This window comes from Malassezia japonica, chromosome 2 (genome assembly GCF_029542785.1).
Source record: "Malassezia japonica chromosome 2, complete sequence".
Taxonomy (NCBI): domain Eukaryota; kingdom Fungi; phylum Basidiomycota; class Malasseziomycetes; order Malasseziales; family Malasseziaceae; genus Malassezia; species Malassezia japonica.
In genome coordinates, this window is record NC_083371.1 from 1,208,831 (window position 1) to 1,230,055 (window position 21,225).

Consider the following 21,225-nt stretch of genomic DNA (forward strand, 5'->3'; position numbering starts at 1 on the left):
AGCGCCGGTCCTACGCGCCCCCGCGCAAACGCCTGGGGCGAGGAACTGGCGCGGTGGTGTGTGGGATGCGGCGGCGCGTACCGCGCGTGCGGCGAGGTAAACACTGGCTGCGGCGGCACAGGCACCGGCGCGGCGTGCGCCTGCCCCTCGGCGTCGTAGGACGACGATTCCGAGGAGCCATGCTCTTCCTCCGGCGGCGGCGGCGGCGCCTCGCGCGTCTCGGCAAACGGCGTGGGGTGCGTCGAGTGTGTCGGGCGCGCCTGGGTGCGCACCGGGGTGCGTGCGCCGGTGCTCTTGCTCGGCGATGCGAGGCCGTTGGCGGCCGCCTCCTTGCGCCGCATGAGCAGGTAGCGCTGGCGGCACTGGTGGTAGGAACGCGTGCCGACCGCCCGCGCGACGTGCTCCCACCGCTGGCCGTGCTCTTTGATGGCCTTGCGCAGCTTTGTATCTTCCTCCGCCGACCAGCGTACGTAGGGCAAGCGCTTTTCGGGGCTCTGGTTCCCCCCCACGCCCCGCGGCTTGACGGCCGACTGGCTCGTCTTGGGCTGCGACACGGGCGTCCAGCTCGGCTGGTCCAACGAAGGGTGCGACGAGGAGTGCGTGCGGCGGTGGTGCGCCTCGCTCGGCGTCTTTGGGGGGCTGCGCTCGGGCGCCTCGTGTGTCGCAGCCTGATCGGCAAGCACATCGAGCGCCGACAGGCGGTCCGTGCCGGGTGTGCGCGCATGTCCGGCGTGCTCTTCGATGTCCATCGCCGAGGGCGACACGCGCCGGCGCTTTGGGCTGCCAAAGACCGGCGCAGACGCCGGCGGAGCTTGCCACGCGGGGCGCGTCGGCGAGGCGCGCGCAGGGGACTCGTAGTGTGTTGACCCCTCCGAGTGCCGGTAGCCGACGCGCGGCGACGTGTTTTCCGTTTCCGAGCCACGCAGGGACTGCGCGGCGTGCAGCAGCTCGTCGATCCCGCTCAGCGGCGCGCTGCCCGCCCACTCGCGCGGCGCAAGCGCCTGCTCGTCGGTCACGACGCGGGGGCGCACCGCACTCTTGGGCGTCGTGGGGTACTCGCGCGTGCGGGGGGTATGCGGCCCGTCCAGCGCGTCCGTCTTGTACTTGGTCGGGGAATTATCCGTGAGCGTCGAGCCCGGCGAGGCGTGGCCGCGCGCCGCGTGCCGCAGCGTGCGCAGCATGCGCGCGGCGAGCAGGAGGTGCTCCGACTTGGCGTCGCCCATCACCGCTTCGCGGTGGCGGCGCGGCGTGCGCGGCGTGCGGCTCGGCGCGATCGGCGGCTCGTCGTGCGAGTGGCGGAGGAGCACCGGGCGCAGCGCCTCGAGTTCGGATTCGAGGCGCGCGACCTGCGCTTCCGCGTCGTGCACGCGCTGGCGGAGGTAGCGCTTATCGGCCAGGAGCTTGTTGCGCTCGGCGGCGGCGGGCGGCGTCGGCGGGGGCCGGCGCTCATCGTCCGGGACGTCGCTTGCACGCTGCGGCGTCGTGCGGCGCTCGTCGTCGTGGGTGAGCGAGGCGCGCGAGACCATGTCGCTCAGCATGCGCGACTGGCTCTTGGAGCCGGACAGCTCGACCTCGAGGCGCGAGTTGATATCGCGCTCGGCATGCAGCATATGTGAGTAGGAAATGCGCAAGGAAGAGAGGAGAGAGAGCGACGCGAGGCGCGTTACGCGCACCAGGTGGCGCAGCTTCTCACGCGACTCTTGCTGCTGCTGCACACGCTGCGCCAGGGTCTCGACCATCGTGGTGAGCTCGGCTTGGTGCGGCGAGGGTGCATTTTCATCGCGGCGGATCGCGGCGAGGCGCTCGAGCATCTCGGACGCGAGGTTATCGGTCTCGGCGCGCTCTGCCGGCGCGTCCGCCTCTTCGAGGTCCTCGAGCGAAGTGAGCAGCTGCATCTCTTGCTCCATCGTCCCGAGGCCAACCTGCGGAAAGGTAAGGTGCCCTGGTGTCGCGACGCGCTCGGCGTCTGTACCGCCGAGTATGGGCGAGGGTGTGCGTGGCGAGTCGGAAGACTGCTCTTCCATGCTCTCGGGCTCACGCGGCGCCTGCATCGGCGCAACAGCCGCGGGGGGCGCGACGCGTGGCACGGCGTAGATCGGCCACGCAGCGGGCGTGCCCTGCGGCGCCGCACTACTAGGCACGTCGTACAGCCGCGCAGCAGGTGCGTCGCTCATGTTCATCGAGCGCCAGACTGCGCGTGAACTCCTCGAACGCGGCCGCGGAAAACGCCCGAGGACAACCAACAGCCCACTGTTGGTGTTGGAGTCTACAAAGGGTCGCCTACTAGGGTCACCAACATGTTTTGCCGAGCCCTCGTCGAGACGTCACGTGCCAACACGTGGGCGGCGCCGCGGGGCCCTCCGACCGACACGATGCCCATGCTGCTGGACATCCAACGGAAGTTCTTCTCGCGCTCGGAGCGTGTGAAGTCCGTCGACTTCCACCCTACCGAGCCGTGGCTGCTGGCTGGGCTGTACAATGGTACCGTGTTCATTTGGAACTACGAGACGAGCGCGGTGGTCAAGACCTTCGAGGTAGCCGACGTGCCTGTGCGCTGCGTGCGCTTTATTGCGCGCAAGAACTGGTTTCTTGCCGGCTCGGACGACTACTACCTGAGGTGCTACAACTACAACACGCACGAAAAGGTCATTGCGTTCGAGGCACATCCGGACTATGTTCGCAGCATTGCCGTGCACGCGACGCACCCGTACGTGCTCACCGGCGGTGACGACATGACTGTCAAGCTCTGGGACTGGGACAAGAACTGGCGCCTGATGCAGACCTTTGAGGGACACACGCACTTTATCATGAACCTGTGCTTCAACCCGAAGGACTCGAATTCGTTCGCCTCCGCCTCGCTCGATCGCACCGTCAAGGTCTGGACGCTCGGCGCGAGCCAGGCCAACTTTACCCTCGAGGCGCACGAGAAGGGCGTGAACTACGTGGACTACTACCACGGCAGCGACAAGCCCTATATGATCACGACCGGCGACGACAAGACCGTCAAGATCTGGGACTATCTCTCCAAGTCGTGCGTGCAGACGCTCTCGGGCCACTCGTCGATCGTGTCGTTCGCCATCTTCCACCCCTCGCTCCCGCTGATCATCTCGGGCTCGGAGGACGGGACGGTGAAGCTGTGGCACGCTAATACCTACCGCCTCGAGTCGACGCTCGACTACGCGCTCGAGCGCGTCTGGTGCATTGCTTACCAAAAGAACAAGAACGATATCGCGCTGGGCTACGACGAGGGCGCAGTCGTCGTCAAGCTCGGCAAGGAGGAGCCGAGCGTGAGCATGGACGTCAGCGGCAAGGTCGTCTGGGCACGCAACGCCGAGGTCCTCAGCACGAACCTCGCGACACTCACCGACCAGGAGCTCGTCGACGGCGAGCGCATCCGCATCCAGACGCGCGAGATGGGCAACACGGAAATCTTCCCCCAGCTCCTGCAGCACTCGCCGAACGGCCGCTTTGTGACGGTGTGCGGCGACGGCGAATATACGATCTACACCGCGCTGGCGTGGCGCAACAAGGCATTTGGCGCCGCGCTCGGCTTTGCGTGGGCCGCCGACTCCAACACGTACGCGATCCGCGAGAACTCGACGACGCGCGTGCGCCTGTTTAAAAACTTCAAGGAGCAGTCCGGCCTGGTCCTGGTCAACTACGTCGTGGAGGGCATTGCGGGCGGCGCGCTCTTGGCCGTGATTGGCGTTGGGTTCGTGTGCTTCTACGACTGGAATACGGGCGCAATGGTGCGCCGCATCAACGTCGAGGCGCGCCAGGTGCTCTGGTCGCAGACGAATCAGCTCGTGGCAATCGCGACCGACGACTCGTACTACGTCCTGCGCTTCAACCGCGAGGCGTACGACGAGTACGCCGCGAGCGGCATGGCGTCGGACGACGACGGCTTTGAGGACGCGTTCGAAGTCCTCGCCGAGGTGTCCGAGACCGTGCGCACCGGAAAGTGGACCGGCGAGTGCTTTGTGTACACCAATGCGGCGAACCGCCTGCAGTACTTTATCGGCGAGCAGGCGTACACCATCCGCCCGCTCGACCACGAGCTGTACGTGCTCGGGTACCTGCCCCAGCTGAGCCGCGTGTTTGCCGCAGACAAGGATCTGAACGTCTACTCGTTTGCGCTCTCGCTCGCTGTGATTGAGTACCAGACCGCCATCTTGCAGCAGGACTTTGCGCACGCCGCCGAGCTCCTGCCGACGATTCCCGCGCAGCAGCGCAACAAGGTGGCCAAGTTCCTAGAGGCACAGGAGATGCACGACCTCGCGCTCGACGTCGCTGTCGACGCCGACCACAAGTTCGACCTCGCCGTGTCGCTCGACAAGTTTGACGTGGCGCTTGAGATCGCACGCACGGCGCCGGCGTCGGGCGCCGAGACGCGCTGGCGCACGATTGGCGACCGCGCCCTCGCGCGCTGGAACGTGGCGTTGGCGCAAGAGTGCTTCGAGATGGCGAACGACGTGCACTCGCTCCTGCTCATTGCGACCGCCAAGAAGGACGCCGCGCTTCTGCGGGACGTCGGCCAGAAGGCGCGCGCCAAGGGCGACATGAACCTCGCTTTTGCCGCCTTCCTTCAGGTCCAGGACGTGGCGCAGTGCATCGAGATCCTGAAGGAGACGAAGCGCTTTGCCGAGGCGGCGCTCTTTGCCCGCACCTACGCCCCGAGCCAGGTTCCGGCGCTGGTCCAGAGCTGGAAGCAGGAGTTTGAGGTGCAGCCGAGCCAGAAGCAGCAGCAGATGGGCGCACGCATCGGCGACCCGAGCCTCGACCCGGCGCTCTTCCCCGAGGGCTGGGACGCGACGCTCGCCCGCGAGGCGAGCCTGCGCCCGCAGGCCAACCTGCTCGACTAGTTGTTTCATAGCGTACGCTACTTCCTCTGTGCGATGCTACTTTCCAGCGCACGCTGGATATCGGGGTGCAGCGCGCCAAACTGCGCAGCGAGCGTCTCGTCGCTGTACACGCGTGCAAGGTATCGCCGCAGCTCGCCGACGCCCCGGCCACTGTACACGCAGAATGACTGGCGCTGGTGCTGGTTGAACTCCTTCGGGGGCGGACGGCACATGCTCTGCAGCTCGTTGTGCCGAAAGGCGGGCACACCGGTCAGACTCAGGTGCGTCAGTCGCGACAGACGCTGCGTCAGCCAGAATACGGCCGGCACGCTGATATTTTCGCAATAGGACAGGTGGATGCGCTCGAGGCTCATGTAGCGCTCCACGAGGCTGTAGATGGCCGCATCGGTCAGGTTCGCGACACGCACAAGCCCGATGCGCCGCAGCTTGGGCAGGTTCGCGGCGAGCACCACGACACTGGCGTCCGTCAGCAGCACACAGCACGCAAGGTCCAAGTACCGGATGCGGGTGCAGTGGTGCGCCAGGTGAATGATCGCACGGTCGGTCAAGCTGTGTGAGAAGAAAAAAACGTACTGGGTAATGTGGGCCAAGTGCAAGTACTGCAAGTTGCGCCCGAGTTTGGAAATCGCATAGACACTCTCATCGGTGAGCTGCGCGCACTTGGCCAGCGACAGGTTGCGCAGCTTGGGCGCCTGCGCCACAATGCCACGTACCGTCTCGTCGGTGAGGTGCACGCAGTTGGTAAGGTCGAGGATGCGCAGCTGCTCGCACACCGGGAACACGCGGGGGTTCGCCAGCAGCGTCGGCGCACTGCCCAGCTCGGCCACCGGGGGATTCCGCTGCAGGTCCTCCAGCAGGGCCGGCGTGGGAAACGCACGGTCGGTCAGGGCGACACAGTGCGCGAGCTTCAGCTCACGAAGGAGCGTCGGCTGCAGCCACACCTCGCGCACGCTCGTGTCTTGGATGCGGGGGCAGCCCACAAAGTCGGCCTCGAGCAGGATGGGGCAGCACCGGATGAGCTGCACAAACGCACGGCCGTCGATATCCTCACACGTCCCCAGCTTGATGCGGCGCAGCGAGCGGCACTGCTGCGCGAGCTGCACAACGCCGTCCGAGGTAACCTGCTTGCACCCCGACAGATTCGCGCCTTGCAGCCGGGTGCAGTGCTTGGCGAGCACATGCAGCGTGGCGTCCGTCAACTGTACGACGCCGCTCAGGTCGACGGCGACGAGCTGCGGCGTCTGACTCAGGACACGTGCAAGCGTCGCATCAGTTACCTGCGAGCATCCAGCAAGCGTCAGGCGCTCGAGGCGGTGACACAGGTCCATACGGCCAAAGAGCTGGTCGTCCAAATCGCCGGCCAGCAGGCTAAAGTTGAGGCGCCGCACGTACGACGCGTACGGAAACGAGGCATCCGGCTGGATCATCACATGAATCAACTTAAACAGCGATGAAAGCTTGTGGAAAGACGGCCGGTGCCACAGCAGCTGTACGCCGCACACGCACCACCGGCGACACACGAGCAGGCACGCCTGCAGGTCCTGCTGCGATCCCATTACATATCGGAACACATGCAGCAGAATTTCATGAGGGAGGTCTGCATACGACGAAGTTGGCTGCCACGGCGCCTGCGCCTCAGCATCAGCTGCGTCAGAAAGCATCTCTTGTGTATTATGCAGATCGTAAAATTCGTCCTGCATCGTCTCCGAGCCGGAGCTCGCAGTGGGCGACGCAGGCGGCGTAGACTGCGCAGATGTATCGTGCAATCCAACGCCAAGCTCTGGAATCATGCCCGGCATCGCGCCGGGCGGAAAACTCATCACAGAAGGCGTCGAGGCAAACGCACGCACCCCACGCCAAGGCGTAACGAAAGCCTCCGGGTTCCTTTGCTGACTAAATAGAAACTAGGGACGGAGGCTCGTGAGGCGCTCCTGGAGCGACTCGTACTCGGGCGTGTCGTCAAACGAGTCGCGCGTGCGCGAGAGGAAGCTGCGCACGAGCGTCCGTGCTTGGAAGCGCCAGTCGGGCATCGCCTCCTCTTCACTGCCGGGCTCGGCGGGGCGCTGCCCGATGTTCTCGAGCGCATCGACGAGCTCCTCAAGCTCCTCCTGCGCGAGGCGGAAGGTCGCCACGTCCGTCACGACCTCTGTCGAGTCGGGGTTACCCAGACCGAAGCGGAAGCTCTTGATGCGCGCATCGAGCATCTTGCGGAAATCGCCACTCCAAAAGAGGAAGCGCGCATAGCTCTGTAGAATCGCAGCATCGGTCGAAAAGTTGGTTAGCAGCGTCTGCTCAAAGAGGCGCTGCAGCGCGGGGCGTAGGCCGTGGCCCTCGTTGGGGTTGTGCACAACTTGGCCACCGGCAGGCGCGTTGTCCTCAACCGCATCCTCCTCGCGCGATGGCGCACGCGTCACGGCACCAACCAGGCGATTGAGCACCGCAAGGTCCACAATCTCGTCCGAGCCGCGCTCCGATGTGCTCCGACTCGCTTCGCGGCACCGGATCTCGACGACACGCGCAAGCGCACGCGCAGCTTCGCTCAGCATACCGACATCAACCGAGACCATCATGTAGTTGGACCAAACGCGCCACGACTCAAAGTTGTACTTGAGCGCAATGCCAAGCGCTTTGTGCGCGAGCGTCCGCAGCTCGTATCCGGCGTTCTCGCGCACCGGCGCAGAACTCTCCTCATCAGAGTCCACCTCGATGCCCGAGTCCCGCGCGGTGCTGCCGCTGTGGATACTCGACGCGTCATCGTCGTCCTCCAGGACCCGGTCCAGCTGGTCGACCTGCGACTGGTGCATGCGGAGGTAGCAGCTCGCAAGGTTGTTCCAGCTCTCGCCGTCCTCCTCCTCGAGCGCAGTGCACTTGCGGAAGGACGCAGCCGCCTCCAGCCACCGCTCCAAGCGCATGTAGCTGCAACCGAGCATGAAAAAGCTGCGCGAAAAGAGTGAGTTGATGCGCACGGCTCGCCGCAGCCACTGCACGGCCTCGTCAAAGTTCTGCATCGCAAAGTAATAGCCACCGAGAGAGCGCGCAGCACGCGCGGACGAGGACTGCGATACATCCCAGGCTTTCAGGTAGTGCTCCTCGCACTTTTCCGGCTCAAGGTCGCCCAACAGACACCACAGCTTCGCCTCGCGCGCACGCGCAAAGCGCGCATGCGGAATGCTGCTCGCCTCGTTCTCGATACGCTTCTGCTGCAGCATCACATCGGCCTCGAGCTTGCGGCCGGCAAGCAGATCGCGCAGCACCTCGATTGCTTCGGCTTGGCGCGCAAGCAGGCCCAGGCACTGCACGACCTCCTCCCAGAGCTCGATGCGCTCAAAGATCTCCAATGCACTGCGCAGCACACCCAGCGACACAAAGCGCCGCGCAAGCTCGGCCTGCATCTCCCACCGCGCAGGAAGGCTCAAGGCATGGAAGAAGCGCAGACGCTCACGCAGGCTCGAGTCGTTCGTGGGCATCTGGTCGATGAGTGCCTGCAACTGGAGTGTAGAGCGCTCAACGGTACGCGTGCGGCTCGCCTCGAGACGCGAGCGCAGCAGCAGGCTCATTGTATGCACACTCCAGTTGAGCGGATGCGAAATGACTCGTGCGACAAACGCGCCCATCTGCTCGGACGTCAGGCCATGTGCGGGCTGGGTATTGTGGATGTTGAGACACAGTGCAAGAAGCGTGCACTGATCGGTCACGGCCAGAGGCGGCTGCTCGCCAGGGCGGAGGTGCGACAGCTTGTTCTGCTCGGACGCACTCGACGTGGCGGTGAACTTGGTCTGCTCCAGGAGCGTGTCGTCGTTCAGCGCATACGTCGCGGGCTGGTGGTCGACCTGCGTCTCGGGATCGACCGACGCCTGCCAGCCCATATTGTCGGGGTTTTCAGCCGCAGCCGAGGTGCCCTGTGCTTGTTGGGCGCTCTGTTCCTCGTCCTCGGCACGGTCCTTGCCCTCTTCACGCGACTCGGCAAGGAGCACAAGCTGTGTCTTGTCTGTCTTTTGGTACTTGGTCCGCTTGCCCAGCGCGCCGGTCAGCTCAAACTCGAGGCCATTCACTTTGGCCGCGTCGACGAGGTGCTCGGATGCTTCCTTGTCAAGACCCGCGCGCTGGAATGCCAGCGCATTTTCAAGAATTGCACGCGATGCGAGGTTGTCCCATTCGTACTTTGCACTCGTATTGGCCGCACCGCGCTTCTGGCACTCGTCGGCGAGCGCCGCGACACGCTGCACCGCCTTGGCATCGTGCGAAACGGCCTCGTCGAGAATGCGGCGATGCACTTCGCCCGCACGCAGCTGCCACCACGGAAGCGTGACGATCGACTCATTGCCTTCCAATGCACGCAGGATCTCGAGCGCATAGACAAGGAAAAAGGGCGACTGGCTCAGGTGATAGGCTGGCTCGCCGTGCATGGTGAGCAGTTCGAGGCAGACTGCATGCAGCGCACGCGCGTACTCAGCATCCCCGTCATCCTCGGCATCGACAGAGCGTGGGGGAAAGACTTGAGGAGCGCTCGCACGCAACAGCGATGCCGGCACGACGTCCAGATCGGGGCCCGTCCAGTTCAGTTGCACAAACGCATGGAGCGCGGCAATCGCCGTGCACAGCGCCTCGAAGGCGTCAATGCCGGTGATAGACAGCTTCCTATGGTTCCATGCAGCGACTGCGCGGCCTTGCTCAGCTGCCGGCGTCTGCATCAGCGCCTGCATCTGCTCGGCAAACTGCGCCAGGAACTTCTTGCTTGTGCCAGAGGACAGCAAGGCGCCAAAGTCGCCATTCACCACTTTGTACGCGAGGGACTCCTTCTCATGTGGCAGCTCACCACGTATGAGCTGCCACTCGGCATGCGACGGTGTGCTCCAGGCCGTCGTCATCGTGGCGTCCAACGGTCGGTTTAAAGATCGGGCGCCCAAAAAAATTCCTATGGAAGCGTCTAGACACTCCACACTAGCGCGCCACGCGCACTGGCCGCGCCGGCGGAGGGCCCATGCGCGCACTGCCCACAGCCTCGGGGTGGGTTCGTGCTGGGCCGTGCATGGCCTTGGATGCGTCTGCAAACTGTACTGTGCGCTGCGGTGGAGCTAGTGTGTAGATGAAAGGCACATTGAGTGCGGGGCAAGGCACAATGTCTTCTTTATCTTCTTCAGAGCACGCGTCGCCATAGTCCGACTCGGACGACACGTCCTCCGGCACGTCGCTCGCGGCAGGGCGGGAGGGGAGAGGCAGGACGGGCGGAGGCAAGCGTGGAGGAACCTGAGGCCGTGCGGTGGGTGGGGGCGAGGTCAGTGTCTTTGGTCCGTCGTACGGTCGAAACACGGGCGGGGTCTGTGGAGCGTGCGGTGTCGTGGGTGGGCTGTGCGACGGTGATCGGAACCCCCCCCGCTTCTCTGAGCGAGGTGTGCGGGGCGAGTCGGGCATGATCCGTGACGATCGCTGTGAGCTTGGTCTTGGCCTGGCCTTGGGTGTGGCGGTGCCTCCCCGGTCACTTGTGCGTGCGGACCCTCCCAGGAACCGATTCACCTCGCCCACCCACTCGTCCATCGCCTTTTGTGCGTCGCCTGCGTCGCCCTCATCGTCGCTCCAAGCGCTGACCTCTTCCCAGTGGGTAGACAGAGGCAAGGAGAGTGTCCTTCCCCCTTCCATAGCGTTCCCTACGTTCCTCCCATCCCTTATCTATATTCCTAGGGTACACGCGAAAGTGCGGGAATTCATTGTTCCCTGTCCTTTGTCGATCACTTGACAATGCACAGATCCGTCGGTTGTCTTTGCATCCATGCCCAGCGCTCGTAAGCAAGAGTAATCTCGGTACGTCTGTGCGGTTTGTCCTGCATGTTTTTCTGCACTAAGACCCTTGTGGATTGGACCCTGCAGGGCCTGCACCCTACCGAATGGGCGAATTATGTAATTATAATGGGTGGGTGCCCGCACCGGCCGGGGTGGCGTGGGGTGAAGCGTCATCGGGACGGGCCAGCTGACCCTATATAAGTGCGGTCGGGCCCGGTCGATCCTGTCCAGCTTACTTGACGAACAACATGTCGACTCAGCCGACTTTCGCTTCCGGTGTTACCAAGGGAAACATTTCCACCCAGAAGGTGAAGCTGAACTCTGGCTTCGACATCCCCCAGGTTGCCCTGGGTGTGTACAAGGCCCCCAACGATGGCACTACCGAGCAGGCGGTGAAGTGGGCGTTTGACGCCGGCTACCGTCACATCGACTCTGCTGCCCGCTACAACAACGAGGAGGCCGTCGGCCGTGCCCTGAAGGAGTGGACCCAGGAGAACGGTGTTCCCCGTGAGGAGATCTTCATCACCACCAAGCTCTGGGACGCGGACCAGACCAAGACCACCGAGGCCATTGAGGAGTCGCTGCGCAAGCTGCAGGTCGACTACATCGACCTCTACCTCATCCACTCGCCTGAGCCCGGCCATGAGTCGTTCAACAAGGCCTGGAAGGACATGGAGGCCGCCGTCGACGCCGGCAAGATCAAGTCGATCGGTGTGTCGAACTTTGACGCGGAGCACCTCGACGCGCTCCTGCCCAACGTCCGCATCAAGCCCGCGGTGAACCAGATCGAGTCGCACCCCTTCTTTGCCCACGAGGCGCTGCGTGAGCAGACGCTCTCGCGCGGTATCCAGATTGAGGCCTACTCGCCGATGGCCCAGGGTGCTGCCCTCGACCGTGAGGAGATCAAGGCGATCGCCTCCAAGCACGGCAAGACCTCGGCGCAGGTGCTCCTTCGGTGGGGTATCCAGCTGGGCAACATCATCCTGCCCAAGTCGCTCACCAAGCACCGCATCGAGGCCAACGCCCAGCTCTTTGACTTCGAGCTCGACCAGGACGACATGGACGTCCTGAACAACCTCGACGAGGGCATGAAGATGGGCAAGCTTGGCCCGCCCGGCACGTCTGCGCCTGCTTCGCCCGGTGCGACGCGCCCTGGCTCCCGCCGCACCTCGGGCAGCAGCGGTCTTGCTGGCAACAAGCTGCAAATGAGCAGCAGCTAATTGTGCCTATGCATGCAATGGCATCGCGAATGCGAAGCACGATACCTTTTATCTAGCAAGCCATAGGAAGCACTCCTTACTTATTGCACCGCGCTTGGGGCGAGGACACGTGACGTGGTCGTTTGCGTCGAACGCTCATGTCCAGTGCCGCGGGGAAAGCCGACCTGGCGAGCGGCGATGCGGATCCCGCCCGCAAGACGGACGCGGATGCCGAGTCGTCGTCTGTGATCGAGTATTTGCGCTCGCGTGGCTTTGGTAAAGCGCTTGCTGCGCTCCAGGCCGAGATGGACGCGACGGCGAAAGGCGCCTCGCCGCAGGAAGCGATCGAGGCGCGCGATGCCAAGTTTGGCAGCCATGTCGTGAGCATGGCCGAAATCGCCAGCAAAAACGTCCCCCGCGACCCCCGCGACAAGGACGCACCTGAAACGGGTCCCAGCAGCGCGCTCGAGCAGGCCGGCGCGCAGGCGCTGCTGCTCGACCCGACGGACACCGCGCGTGGCTTTGGGATGATCAAGACGTGGTGCGGAGGCAGTCTGGACATTTACCAGCCTGAGCTGCTGCCTCTTTTGCTTCCCCTCTTTGTACACAGCTACTTGAACCTCGTCGATATGGGCCTTGGCTCGGCCGCCGAAGAGTTTTACACCGCGCACGCTGAGTTTTTCCTGCCGATCCACTCGACGCTGCTGGCGCACCTGCGCTCGCTCGGACTCCCTTCGCAGCTCGCAACGGACGAAATGGCACAGCGCTTCCGCACGGAGCGCTACGTGCTGAAAATGTCGCCCAACGTCTTTGGCCTCTTGATCGGCTGGCTGACCGACGGGACGAGCCCGGTCGGGTTTGCCAGCATGGACGATGCGTCGCTCATTGACAACATGCTAGAGCCGTCGCGTCGTGGACGCGAGGCGATGCTCAAAATCATCAACGAGCGCTGCCGCTTGCAAGTGCTCCGCTCGGCGCTCTTCCAGCTGGATCCCGCCGAGCTCGAGGAGGGAACGGGCTTGACCGGTGCAGGGCCGAGCTTCTCCAACACGGCGAGCCTCGGTGCATCGCGCATTAATTCCGCGCTGCAGGCGCAGGCTGTCTCGGAGACGGACGCGATCGCCGACTTTAACGCACACGCCGCCGGGCCACAGCTGAAGCTGCATCCTCGCATCCCCCTCGCCGAGGACCTCAAGGAAGAGGTCGAACATATCCTGCGCGAGGAGCAGACGCAGCTCCGGCGCTCGACGCCGAGCCAGGAGGCCAAGGGCACGCCCACCCCGGGTGCGGACGACGGGTCGGAGCGCGAGTCGTCGGCGCCGCCCAAGTCGCGTTCGCAGTCACTCGCCCCGACTGGGCGCGAGGAGAGCGCAATGGAAGAAGACGCGCCGCGGTCCGAGGCTGATCCCAGCGCTGGCCTGCACGAGGCGACGCTTGCCGATCTGCCGCCGCACCCCTCGGCATTCCGCACGGTCGACCTTTTGCGCGAAGTCGAGCGTGTGCGCGACGCACGCAAGTGCCTGCACATTGACCCGAAGCTCGCGCCCGAGCCCGCATCGGCGACCGGCGACGCGGCCAAGCATGCGGCGCAGTGGCCCGGCGTCCCGCGCACGGTCGGCCTGCCGAGCGTGTGCATGTACACGTTCTACGATGCAGAGGACGGCCTGACGTGCTCCAAGGTGTCGGAGGACCTCACGCTGATGGCGGCTGGCTTTGAGGAAAGCTACGTACAACTGTGGAGCCTAAAAGGCGAGCCGCTGCGTGAGCTCGAGAGCGACTTTTCGCTGTCGGCGATCCGCGACCGCCGCTCGCTGAACAAGCACCGCGTGCCATATCCCCACTCGACGCGCAAGCTCGTCGGGCACAGCGCGCCGGTCTATGGCGTGGCCTTTGACCCGGTCGGCGGCAGCGGCTCAAGCCCGCGGCACCTGCTGAGCTGCTCGGCAGACGGTACGACGCGGCTGTGGAGCCTGGATACCTATGCAGCGCTCGTCGCGTACCGCGGGCACCAGTACCCCGTGTGGGACGTGTCGTGGGGCCCCCTCGGCACCTACTTTGCGACCGCGAGCGCGGACCGCACTGCGCGTCTGTGGAGTGCGGAGCGTATCAACCCCCTGCGCATCTACGCCGGGCACCTGTCGGACGTGGACTGCGTGCGCTTCCACCCCAACTCGCTGTACCTCGCTACGGGCTCGTCGGACCGCTCGTGCCGCCTGTGGGATGTGCAGCGTGGCGCGTGTGTGCGTCTGTTTGTGGGCCACCAGTCGCCCATCTCGTGTGTACGCATTTCGTCCGACGGCCGCTACCTTGCCTCGGCGAGTGCCGGAAACACGATGGGCTCCTTTGTGCAGGCGTCCGAAGGCGGATCAGATGCCTACTCTATCTCCCTGTGGGACCTCGCGAGCGGGCGGCGCATCAAGAAAATGTGGGGCCACACGGCGACGATCCACGAGATGGACTTTTCCTCGGACGGCGCAGTACTCGTCACGGGCTCTGCCGATGCAACGGTGCGTTGCTGGGACGTGCGTAGCGCCGGCCAGGAGCCGACGCCTGTCCACGAGCAAGCGCCGTCGTTCCACGCCGACGCACGCGACACCAAGGCCAGCGCCGACTGCGTCGCGACCTACTACACCAAGTCGACGCCGGTGTACGACATCCACTTCTCGCCGCGCAACCTGTGCCTCGCATCGGGCGTGCACAGCGCAACGGGTACTGCACAGTAGACGTTTGTACAAATAGGAATGGATGCGTCCTATGTACGACGGTCGCCTAGCACCGACACAATGCTCGCCCGCAGGATGTCGGCCGCCTGGGCCACCTCGCCCTCGCTCATCTCTGACGTGACGATCACGCGCAGGCTCGGCAGGTCGATCGGCGCAGAGAGCGCAGTCACCGGCTTGATGCTTTGCAGGCGGCGCGAGCGACACACAAACACGCCCTGGTTCAGCGCGCGGGTGACAATGTCCTGCAAGAGGCGCTCCTGCTGCTCCGTAGTCAGGTCGTGCTCTGCAGTGGCGATCGCCATGTCCGTGCCGGGCAGGTTCAGCGCACGGCTGTTGTTGGGCGCGTACTTGCTGCGGATCTCGACGTGGATCATGGCGCTCTCGGGCGCACTCGGGATCATCACGCTGTCGATCCGGTCCAGGACGGCGCGGATCGCACGCACGTTCTTCTGGAGACTGGTCAGCCGATGCGGCTGCGTGCTGAGCAAGTGCATCGCGGTCGTCGCACCGTTCGCGATCATCACGGGCATTGCCGCAGAGAAGATGAACGAGAGACCGTTGATGCGCTGGTGGCGCACTGCAAACGCAGTCGACGCACAGAAACCGCCGCCCGCGCCAAACGCGATCGCCATGTTGCCAATGATAAAGTCAATGTCGTCCGCGCTGACGTTAAAGTGCTCCGTCAGGCCACGACCAGTGCGGCCGAGCGAGCCGATGCTGAACGACTCGTCCAAAAAGATGCGGAACTTGAAGCGCTTCGCCAACTCAACCACCTTGGGGAGGTAGGGAATTGCACCGTCGTCCTCGAAGAGACCCTCGGTCACGATAAAACGGCGGCGCAGCGGCTCATTGCGCCCTTTCGTCTGCGTGGAAATGCGCTGCAGCACGGCCTCGAGCGAGTCGAGGCTGTTGTGGTCGTACCAGTAGATTGTGCTGCGCGACAGCTGCAGCGCGCCTTGAATGGCAAAGTTCACGCCCGAATCCGCGACAATAATGTCGCCACGCTTGCAAAAGGCGGGGATGACACCGGTGGCGGTACTAAATCCCTGGCTGTACACGATTGAACTCTCTTTTTTGAGGAACTCGGCAACAGTATTCTCGAGTTTGATGTGCATATCACTCGTACCGTAGAAGCCTGGGGGGGAACAGCTGCCCACACCGTACTCGCGCAGGACGCTTTGCGCCTGCGCCGTCATTTCGGGGGCATCGGCCATGCCGGTAAAGTTGTAACTGGCAAGGTTGAGCACTTCGCGCGGCTGCGTTCCGGAGAGCACCGGCGACTGGACCTTGACGCGGGGACCGGTATGGCCCACAATCAGCGGGATTTCATCCAGGTCTTTGTGCTCCTCTGCATTGAGGGGCTTACAGAGCGGCTCGGGATGGAACTCCTTGACCAGGTAGTCGATTTCCTGCGTTAGACGGTCCACACACCTTGTCGTCCAGCTGCACAAAGTTGGACCTGCTCTGGTTGCTGCGCGTACGGTTCTGCAGAATGGTGCGCACGGCAAAGATCAGAAGAATCAGCTCCAGAAGCGAGCGCACAGGGTCGTTCTGGTAGCTGCTCGCAATGTAGCGCATCACAATGTCCCGGCCCGGAATGAGACTCAAGAGGCCCGTCAGCGAGTTCGCCAAATCCGAGACGGGATCATTGAACGTCCGCGTTTCGTTTTCCATTTTTGTTTGTTGCGGCAGAGCCCCGAGTCCTCGAGCAAGGTACCCCCGAGGTATTCGCGACGAGAGAGGAGCGCCAGCGGCTGCCTTGGAATTAATGTCGGGGCTTTTAGCAGTCCGCCTGATTTGGGGTGCGTCACGGGATGTAGAGTGCCTGACGTGAGGGGTTTGAAGCAAGCCGCGCGGCAGCCAGGCGTCCGCGGCACCCTACAAGGCACATTGGAGACGGAAGGTCTTGTCGGAACACACTATTCATTTTGGACAGAGTCGGTCGTAATCAGTTCTATCTAGTCCGCAGCCGGTGCCGGGGTAGACTCTTCGCTTTCGTCAATCCAACTTTGCTCCACAGTGAGCTTCACACGACGGACATATTCCTTCATGTTTTCGCGGTATAGAGAGGCGGCCTCTGCATTGGCGGGGCTGGGTCAGCATTCTTCAACATACCTGTTTGGGTTGGGATCGTGTAGCAGGCTTTGGATACTGGTCAGGATCGCCGCGACATCATAGGTCGGGCTCCAGCGGTTTTGGAGAATGTCCAAGCAGAGCTCGCCATTCGCGTAGACATTCGGGTGGAACATTTTGCTGAGAAATTTCACAGTGGGGGGCTTGTTGGGATAGGACTCGTCAAACGTGAGGAGCAGCTTGAACGTGCCGTCCTCAAACGGCGTATCCGCTGCAGTTAGTCCTGTGGGCGTGCACCGGGATACGTACCCGGACCAAAAATCACGGCATTCCATACAAGCAGGTTATCGGCACATGGCGCGCCAGAAATGCCGCCGGGGGGGTCGGAGGAAAGGCGCTTAAAATCGCGAATCAGCCTCCTTTTGGACGGTGTCGACTGCGTCCGTGTTAGCCATCGTTCGTTGTAGCACAGCGTGTCAACGAACCATTTATGTCTCCAGATATTTACGCTCTCCTAGAGCTTTTCCTACAGGCGCGCGCCGCTTTTTAACACTCCTGTAGCAACGCTGGTTGCTGGTCGCGTCGGTGAAGCTGCGCAGGCGCCACGCAAGCCCTGAGCACGTGGCGTAGGCAGGTCGCAACACGGCCTAATGGGTCGAGCCGACGCCGTGATGCGCCACGACGCCACGGCGAAAGGCTACGACTAGAGATCCGTTTGCTATTATTCGGGACTAAATGCACTTTTGACCTACTATCCCGGAGGACAGAGGACAGTATGAGTATGTAACAGAATAGCGTCTTGGAGAAATTACGCCTTGCCGCCCATGGCCGGTTGGGGCTGGAAGCCGCCATCGCGCGGCGCGCGCCACTGGCAGATACCACACAGCCAAATGTGCGATGACGAGAAAGGAATCTAGCGTAAGCACCACACCACATACCAGAGGAACCCAGCACAGCTCGAACCAGGTGCGCGTCTTGGCCTCCACCACCTGGGCGTTGTGGCACCGGGGGCAGACGTAGGGGGTGCCGTCACCCTCCTGCTTCGTCTTCTCCGGGCAGCCAAAGACAATGGGGATACAGAAGAAGAAGTCCTGGCAAGGTTAGTCACAGCCCTGGTAGTGCACGCAGCGAGTCACACGACTCCCATGCAAGTCCATCGGCACAAGTATTGCGAGAACCCTTTGCATATCGAATCACGACGCCTCACTGCTCATGTATACGTACTCCCATGGTGATTTAGAAACTGCTCGTGGTAGTTGTACGGAGCAGATCACGATCCTGCCCGTGCCTAGCAAGCCGAGGGCGCCAGGGTTGCCCCAGTTCGCCCGGCCGAATATAATGCCCGCTTGCGTCATTCTGACTAAAAATGCATTCAGGGAGGCGCGGCGCTATGGCTCAGGAACACGGCGAGGGCCTTGAACTTGTAGCCCAGCCAAAGCTCTTCTGCGTGGATCGCGAGCGGCGTGTCGGGCACGAGTTGGGCGAGCCGCGCCACTTCGTCGAGATTGACATTGCGCGGCAGGTACAGGACGATTTTGTCGCAGATGCCGTAGGCGAGTTGGAAGAGCTTTTGGCCGCCGACAGGACGCAGCTCGCGTAGGGGGTATAGGTCCGTGTAGGAAGACGTGTTTACTTTGAGTGCTTTTTCGGGAGTAAGGAGGTCGGGATTTAGGTAGTCGACACCGCCCCACGGAGGCGACAAAAAAACGACGTCGATGGCTTCTCGGTGCCAGCCCTGCCAGCAGCCGTCTGCATCGACACCGCTGGCATGTGCCTCGGCAAACGCGCAAAAGTCACCGCAAAGGAACGTAATGCGGTCCTCGACACCATAGATCGAGGCATTATGGTGCGCCATGGCCAGCTTCACCGGGTCAATATCAATAGCAATGACGCGCTTGCATGTCATCGCAAACTGAATTGCGTTGCCGCCAGCACCGCAAAATGCATCCAGGACCACATCACTGGCACACTGAACGGCGATGCGATAAGCTACTGCCTCAGGCGTAACAGAGAACCACGACTCTTCGTCCAGAAGAATCCCTTCCGAGAACTGAGAGAAAAGATCGTGCCGTGCGTTCCAGTACTTGAGCATATTTCCGGGGAGGTCATTGCGCGTACGTATAGCACTCTGATTCGCGCGGCGAACCAGATCCTCTGTGTACCATTCCGGCACTTGCTCGTCCGCACGCGAGAATCCGGCCGCCATTCGCCTGGGCGCCAGTGCGAAAAAGTCGCGGCGAATTGGGTCACTCCACTTTTTCTATGCGGACTACGAGAGTTTATACAGCGCCTGCGCCGTGATGCTGTGCAGCTTGCTGGTCGCTTCGACGAGCGCATTGGAGACCTGGATAAGAAATAGCAACTTACCTCTTGCACCTTTCCAAAGTCGTGCGCAGGGCCTTGCAGGGAATAGCACGTCGTGCGGCCCAGAGCAGGCATCGTGCACACAATAAGATGGGCACTCGCATGCGCCGCCTCTTCCTGCGACGGATCCACGAGCCATTGCTGCTGGACCTCGCCTTTGAACGGCAGAGAAGGGATAGCAGACTGCGTCAGTCATACCACGTACCGCCGTAGCACCTGCGACCAGGCCGTACATCTCAATGCCGGCCTCGGCCAGGGCAGCGCTCGCGGCCGTCACGGCAAGCGCAACGCACCCTGCGGTCGACGTGTCCATGTCGAGGACCGTTATGTACACATCGATAGAGGCCTTTGGGAGTAAATCCAGGCGAATCGCAGGAAGTAGCGCCTGTTCGACGAGCGCCGCAGAGCTGTGCGACTCGACGTCCTTGCCCGGCTTGAAGCGCTGCACGTCGCAAAACGGCGCCATATTAAAGTTGACGTTCAGTTCGGCCTGGCCGGCATACTGCCGTCCACGCACTTGGCGGGGTCCATGTCTGGGTTAGAACATACACGTACACAGCGCAGGCCAGCTTGGTCCGCCCCGATTCGAGCAGCGCGCTGCCGCTGGCGTTGGGCACAAGGCCAATTTGCACGACTGCGTCAGCTTTACCACATACACATCGGCCGGGGATCCAAGATGCCGCGGTTTTCGGTGCGCTTGGAAAATTCGCGACGCGCAATACGCGGCACCGGGAGCTTGTCGTCACCAAGGACCATGGTCGTCAACTCCAGCTGGTCCGCCGACGACGACTCGGGGTCGACGAGCAAGCGCTGCTCATCGAGCGCCCACACAGGCGCATCTGTCGTGCTTCCCTCGCGCGTCTCTACATTGTACAGAGGAAGGAATGTGTCTTCCGGGCCGTTCACACGCCGCCGGTCGAATTGCGCCGTCATGTTGCACGAAGCAGACAAAGTCGCCCGGCGTCGCCACCTCCACATCGCACAGGAAAAGTGTCTGTCGTCGCTACGGACTACTTAGGCAAAGAGTGTGAGACCCACGAGCGCCGCCGCGGCAAGGTACGCCAGCATGGGCAGCGCAAGCGACGCGGCCGAGGAGGCCGAGTCGGTCTGGTACACGTACAGGTTCTGGACCTGCCAGTAGGCATCGTCGAAGCTCGAGCCAGCGTTGCCCACTTGGTTGCTGCACGCCTGGTACTTGGACGGGCACTGTGTCTGGTTGTACGCACCGTCAGCCCAGTCACCGCAGAGCGTGATATCAAATACAATCTTGTGGTCGTCAAACTGGCTCGCACCGTCCGCACCGCCCGTGCACGAGAGCTTGCCAAAGTTGGCGGCCGGCGTGCCCCAGCTGTCGGGGTTCACCGTCTTGCCCGGCTTCGAGATATCGCTTGGCATGTTTTGCGTGCGGTCCCAGTACCACATACGGATACCCTTGCCATTCTGGCTGAAATCGCGGTGCATTGCAACGACACCGCCGCCCTTGGAGTTCACCTTAGAACCCCACGTAGCCGACTTGGTGCCGTTCATCGCAATACGGCAGCCGCTTTGCTCATTCGCCTGGTAGTTGCAGTTGGGGAAGACGGTCGTACCCGACTGATCGCCATTAGCCACCGAGCACTGGTCCTTGACGTGGAGCGAGGCCAGGTTGTACGCGTACTGGTCGTTGACGTTCTCCATAATATCGATTTCACCACCCGTAGGCCACTTTGACACATCCGACGTCACCGTCCAGAACGCAGGCCAGACGGCACAGCCAGTCGGAATGTGGGACATTTGGAGACTGCGTTAGCATTGACACGTACATGATCACCGAATCGCCGTAGTTTGCCTTGGACTGGAGGCGCACACTCGGACGGCCCTCGGCGCGCGTCTTGGTCGTGTCGACGCGGATGACGAAATCTTCGCCATGCGCGTAGGTCAGGTTCAGCTGCTGGGCCTGCTGCTGGTTTTGGTAGACCACAAGGCCGTTAGTAGGGTCCTTGTCCGTGAAGTAATCAAACTTGTCCATGTACGAGTTTCCATTGATGGTGTCCTTCAGGTTCCAGGTCACTGCATTCACCGTGGCGACCGCCCCTACGGCCACCACCGCCAAGCTCGTCCAAACCTTCATAATGGCTCGTGCCAAGCCTCGCTGCTGCTTGGCACTGCCACATCCCTTCGCGCTGACAAAGTATGACTAATACTGTTGGTCGCTGCGCGCGGGTGGCAAAGTGTTGCTTGGAACGC

At 62.8% G+C, this 21,225-nt stretch overlaps 12 protein-coding genes across 12 annotated transcripts; 3 read left to right on the forward strand and 9 right to left on the reverse strand.

The window, feature by feature from the left end:
- Nucleotides 1-10: 10 nt before the first annotated feature.
- On the reverse strand, nt 11-2,180 carry MJAP1_001771 (uncharacterized protein; the record flags this gene model as incomplete). The annotated part of the gene is made up of 2 exons (XM_060265721.1): nt 11-32; nt 82-2,180. The coding sequence occupies 2 exons, from the start codon at nt 2,178-2,180 to the stop codon at nt 11-13; spliced, it is 2,121 nt and encodes a 706-aa protein (XP_060121704.1).
- A 192-nt stretch (nt 2,181-2,372) lies between these two features.
- On the forward strand, nt 2,373-4,862 carry SEC27 (Coatomer subunit beta'; the record flags this gene model as incomplete). Its single annotated transcript, XM_060265722.1, has 1 exon — nt 2,373-4,862. One exon carries the CDS (start codon nt 2,373-2,375, stop codon nt 4,860-4,862), a length of 2,490 nt encoding a protein of 829 aa, XP_060121705.1.
- Nucleotides 4,863-4,879: 17 nt separating this feature from the next.
- GRR1 (SCF ubiquitin ligase complex subunit) lies at nt 4,880-6,661 on the reverse strand (the record flags this gene model as incomplete). The annotated part of the gene is made up of 2 exons (XM_060265723.1): nt 4,880-5,411; nt 5,436-6,661. The coding sequence occupies 2 exons, from the start codon at nt 6,659-6,661 to the stop codon at nt 4,880-4,882; spliced, it is 1,758 nt and encodes a 585-aa protein (XP_060121706.1).
- A 105-nt stretch (nt 6,662-6,766) lies between these two features.
- Nucleotides 6,767-9,730, reverse strand: MJAP1_001774 (uncharacterized protein; the record flags this gene model as incomplete). The annotated part of the gene is made up of 1 exon (XM_060265724.1): nt 6,767-9,730. The coding sequence occupies one exon, from the start codon at nt 9,728-9,730 to the stop codon at nt 6,767-6,769; it is 2,964 nt and encodes a 987-aa protein (XP_060121707.1).
- A 1,158-nt stretch (nt 9,731-10,888) lies between these two features.
- On the forward strand, nt 10,889-11,860 carry MJAP1_001775 (uncharacterized protein; the record flags this gene model as incomplete). Its single annotated transcript, XM_060265725.1, has 1 exon — nt 10,889-11,860. One exon carries the CDS (start codon nt 10,889-10,891, stop codon nt 11,858-11,860), a length of 972 nt encoding a protein of 323 aa, XP_060121708.1.
- A 137-nt stretch (nt 11,861-11,997) lies between these two features.
- TAF5 (Transcription initiation factor TFIID subunit 5) lies at nt 11,998-14,562 on the forward strand (the record flags this gene model as incomplete). Its single annotated transcript, XM_060265726.1, has 1 exon — nt 11,998-14,562. The coding sequence occupies one exon, from the start codon at nt 11,998-12,000 to the stop codon at nt 14,560-14,562; it is 2,565 nt and encodes an 854-aa protein (XP_060121709.1).
- A 29-nt stretch (nt 14,563-14,591) lies between these two features.
- LCB1 (serine C-palmitoyltransferase) lies at nt 14,592-16,236 on the reverse strand (the record flags this gene model as incomplete). Its single annotated transcript, XM_060265727.1, has 2 exons — nt 14,592-15,971; nt 15,994-16,236. The coding sequence occupies 2 exons, from the start codon at nt 16,234-16,236 to the stop codon at nt 14,592-14,594; spliced, it is 1,623 nt and encodes a 540-aa protein (XP_060121710.1).
- A 284-nt stretch (nt 16,237-16,520) lies between these two features.
- On the reverse strand, nt 16,521-17,123 carry UBC2 (E2 ubiquitin-conjugating enzyme; the record flags this gene model as incomplete). Its single annotated transcript, XM_060265728.1, has 4 exons — nt 16,521-16,653; nt 16,678-16,906; nt 16,945-17,071; nt 17,121-17,123. 4 exons carry the CDS (start codon nt 17,121-17,123, stop codon nt 16,521-16,523), a joined length of 492 nt encoding a protein of 163 aa, XP_060121711.1.
- A 320-nt stretch (nt 17,124-17,443) lies between these two features.
- MJAP1_001779 (uncharacterized protein) lies at nt 17,444-17,865 on the reverse strand (the record flags this gene model as incomplete). Its single annotated transcript, XM_060265729.1, has 3 exons — nt 17,444-17,548; nt 17,574-17,726; nt 17,860-17,865. The coding sequence occupies 3 exons, from the start codon at nt 17,863-17,865 to the stop codon at nt 17,444-17,446; spliced, it is 264 nt and encodes an 87-aa protein (XP_060121712.1).
- Nucleotides 17,866-18,007: 142 nt separating this feature from the next.
- On the reverse strand, nt 18,008-18,841 carry tgs1 (putative diacylglycerol O-acyltransferase tgs1; the record flags this gene model as incomplete). Its single annotated transcript, XM_060265730.1, has 1 exon — nt 18,008-18,841. One exon carries the CDS (start codon nt 18,839-18,841, stop codon nt 18,008-18,010), a length of 834 nt encoding a protein of 277 aa, XP_060121713.1.
- A 63-nt stretch (nt 18,842-18,904) lies between these two features.
- Nucleotides 18,905-19,932, reverse strand: MTR3 (3'-5'-exoribonuclease; the record flags this gene model as incomplete). The annotated part of the gene is made up of 5 exons (XM_060265731.1): nt 18,905-18,979; nt 19,003-19,182; nt 19,205-19,532; nt 19,555-19,633; nt 19,656-19,932. 5 exons carry the CDS (start codon nt 19,930-19,932, stop codon nt 18,905-18,907), a joined length of 939 nt encoding a protein of 312 aa, XP_060121714.1.
- Nucleotides 19,933-20,013: 81 nt separating this feature from the next.
- MJAP1_001782 (uncharacterized protein) lies at nt 20,014-21,109 on the reverse strand (the record flags this gene model as incomplete). Its single annotated transcript, XM_060265732.1, has 2 exons — nt 20,014-20,779; nt 20,802-21,109. 2 exons carry the CDS (start codon nt 21,107-21,109, stop codon nt 20,014-20,016), a joined length of 1,074 nt encoding a protein of 357 aa, XP_060121715.1.
- Nucleotides 21,110-21,225: the final 116 nt, after the last annotated feature.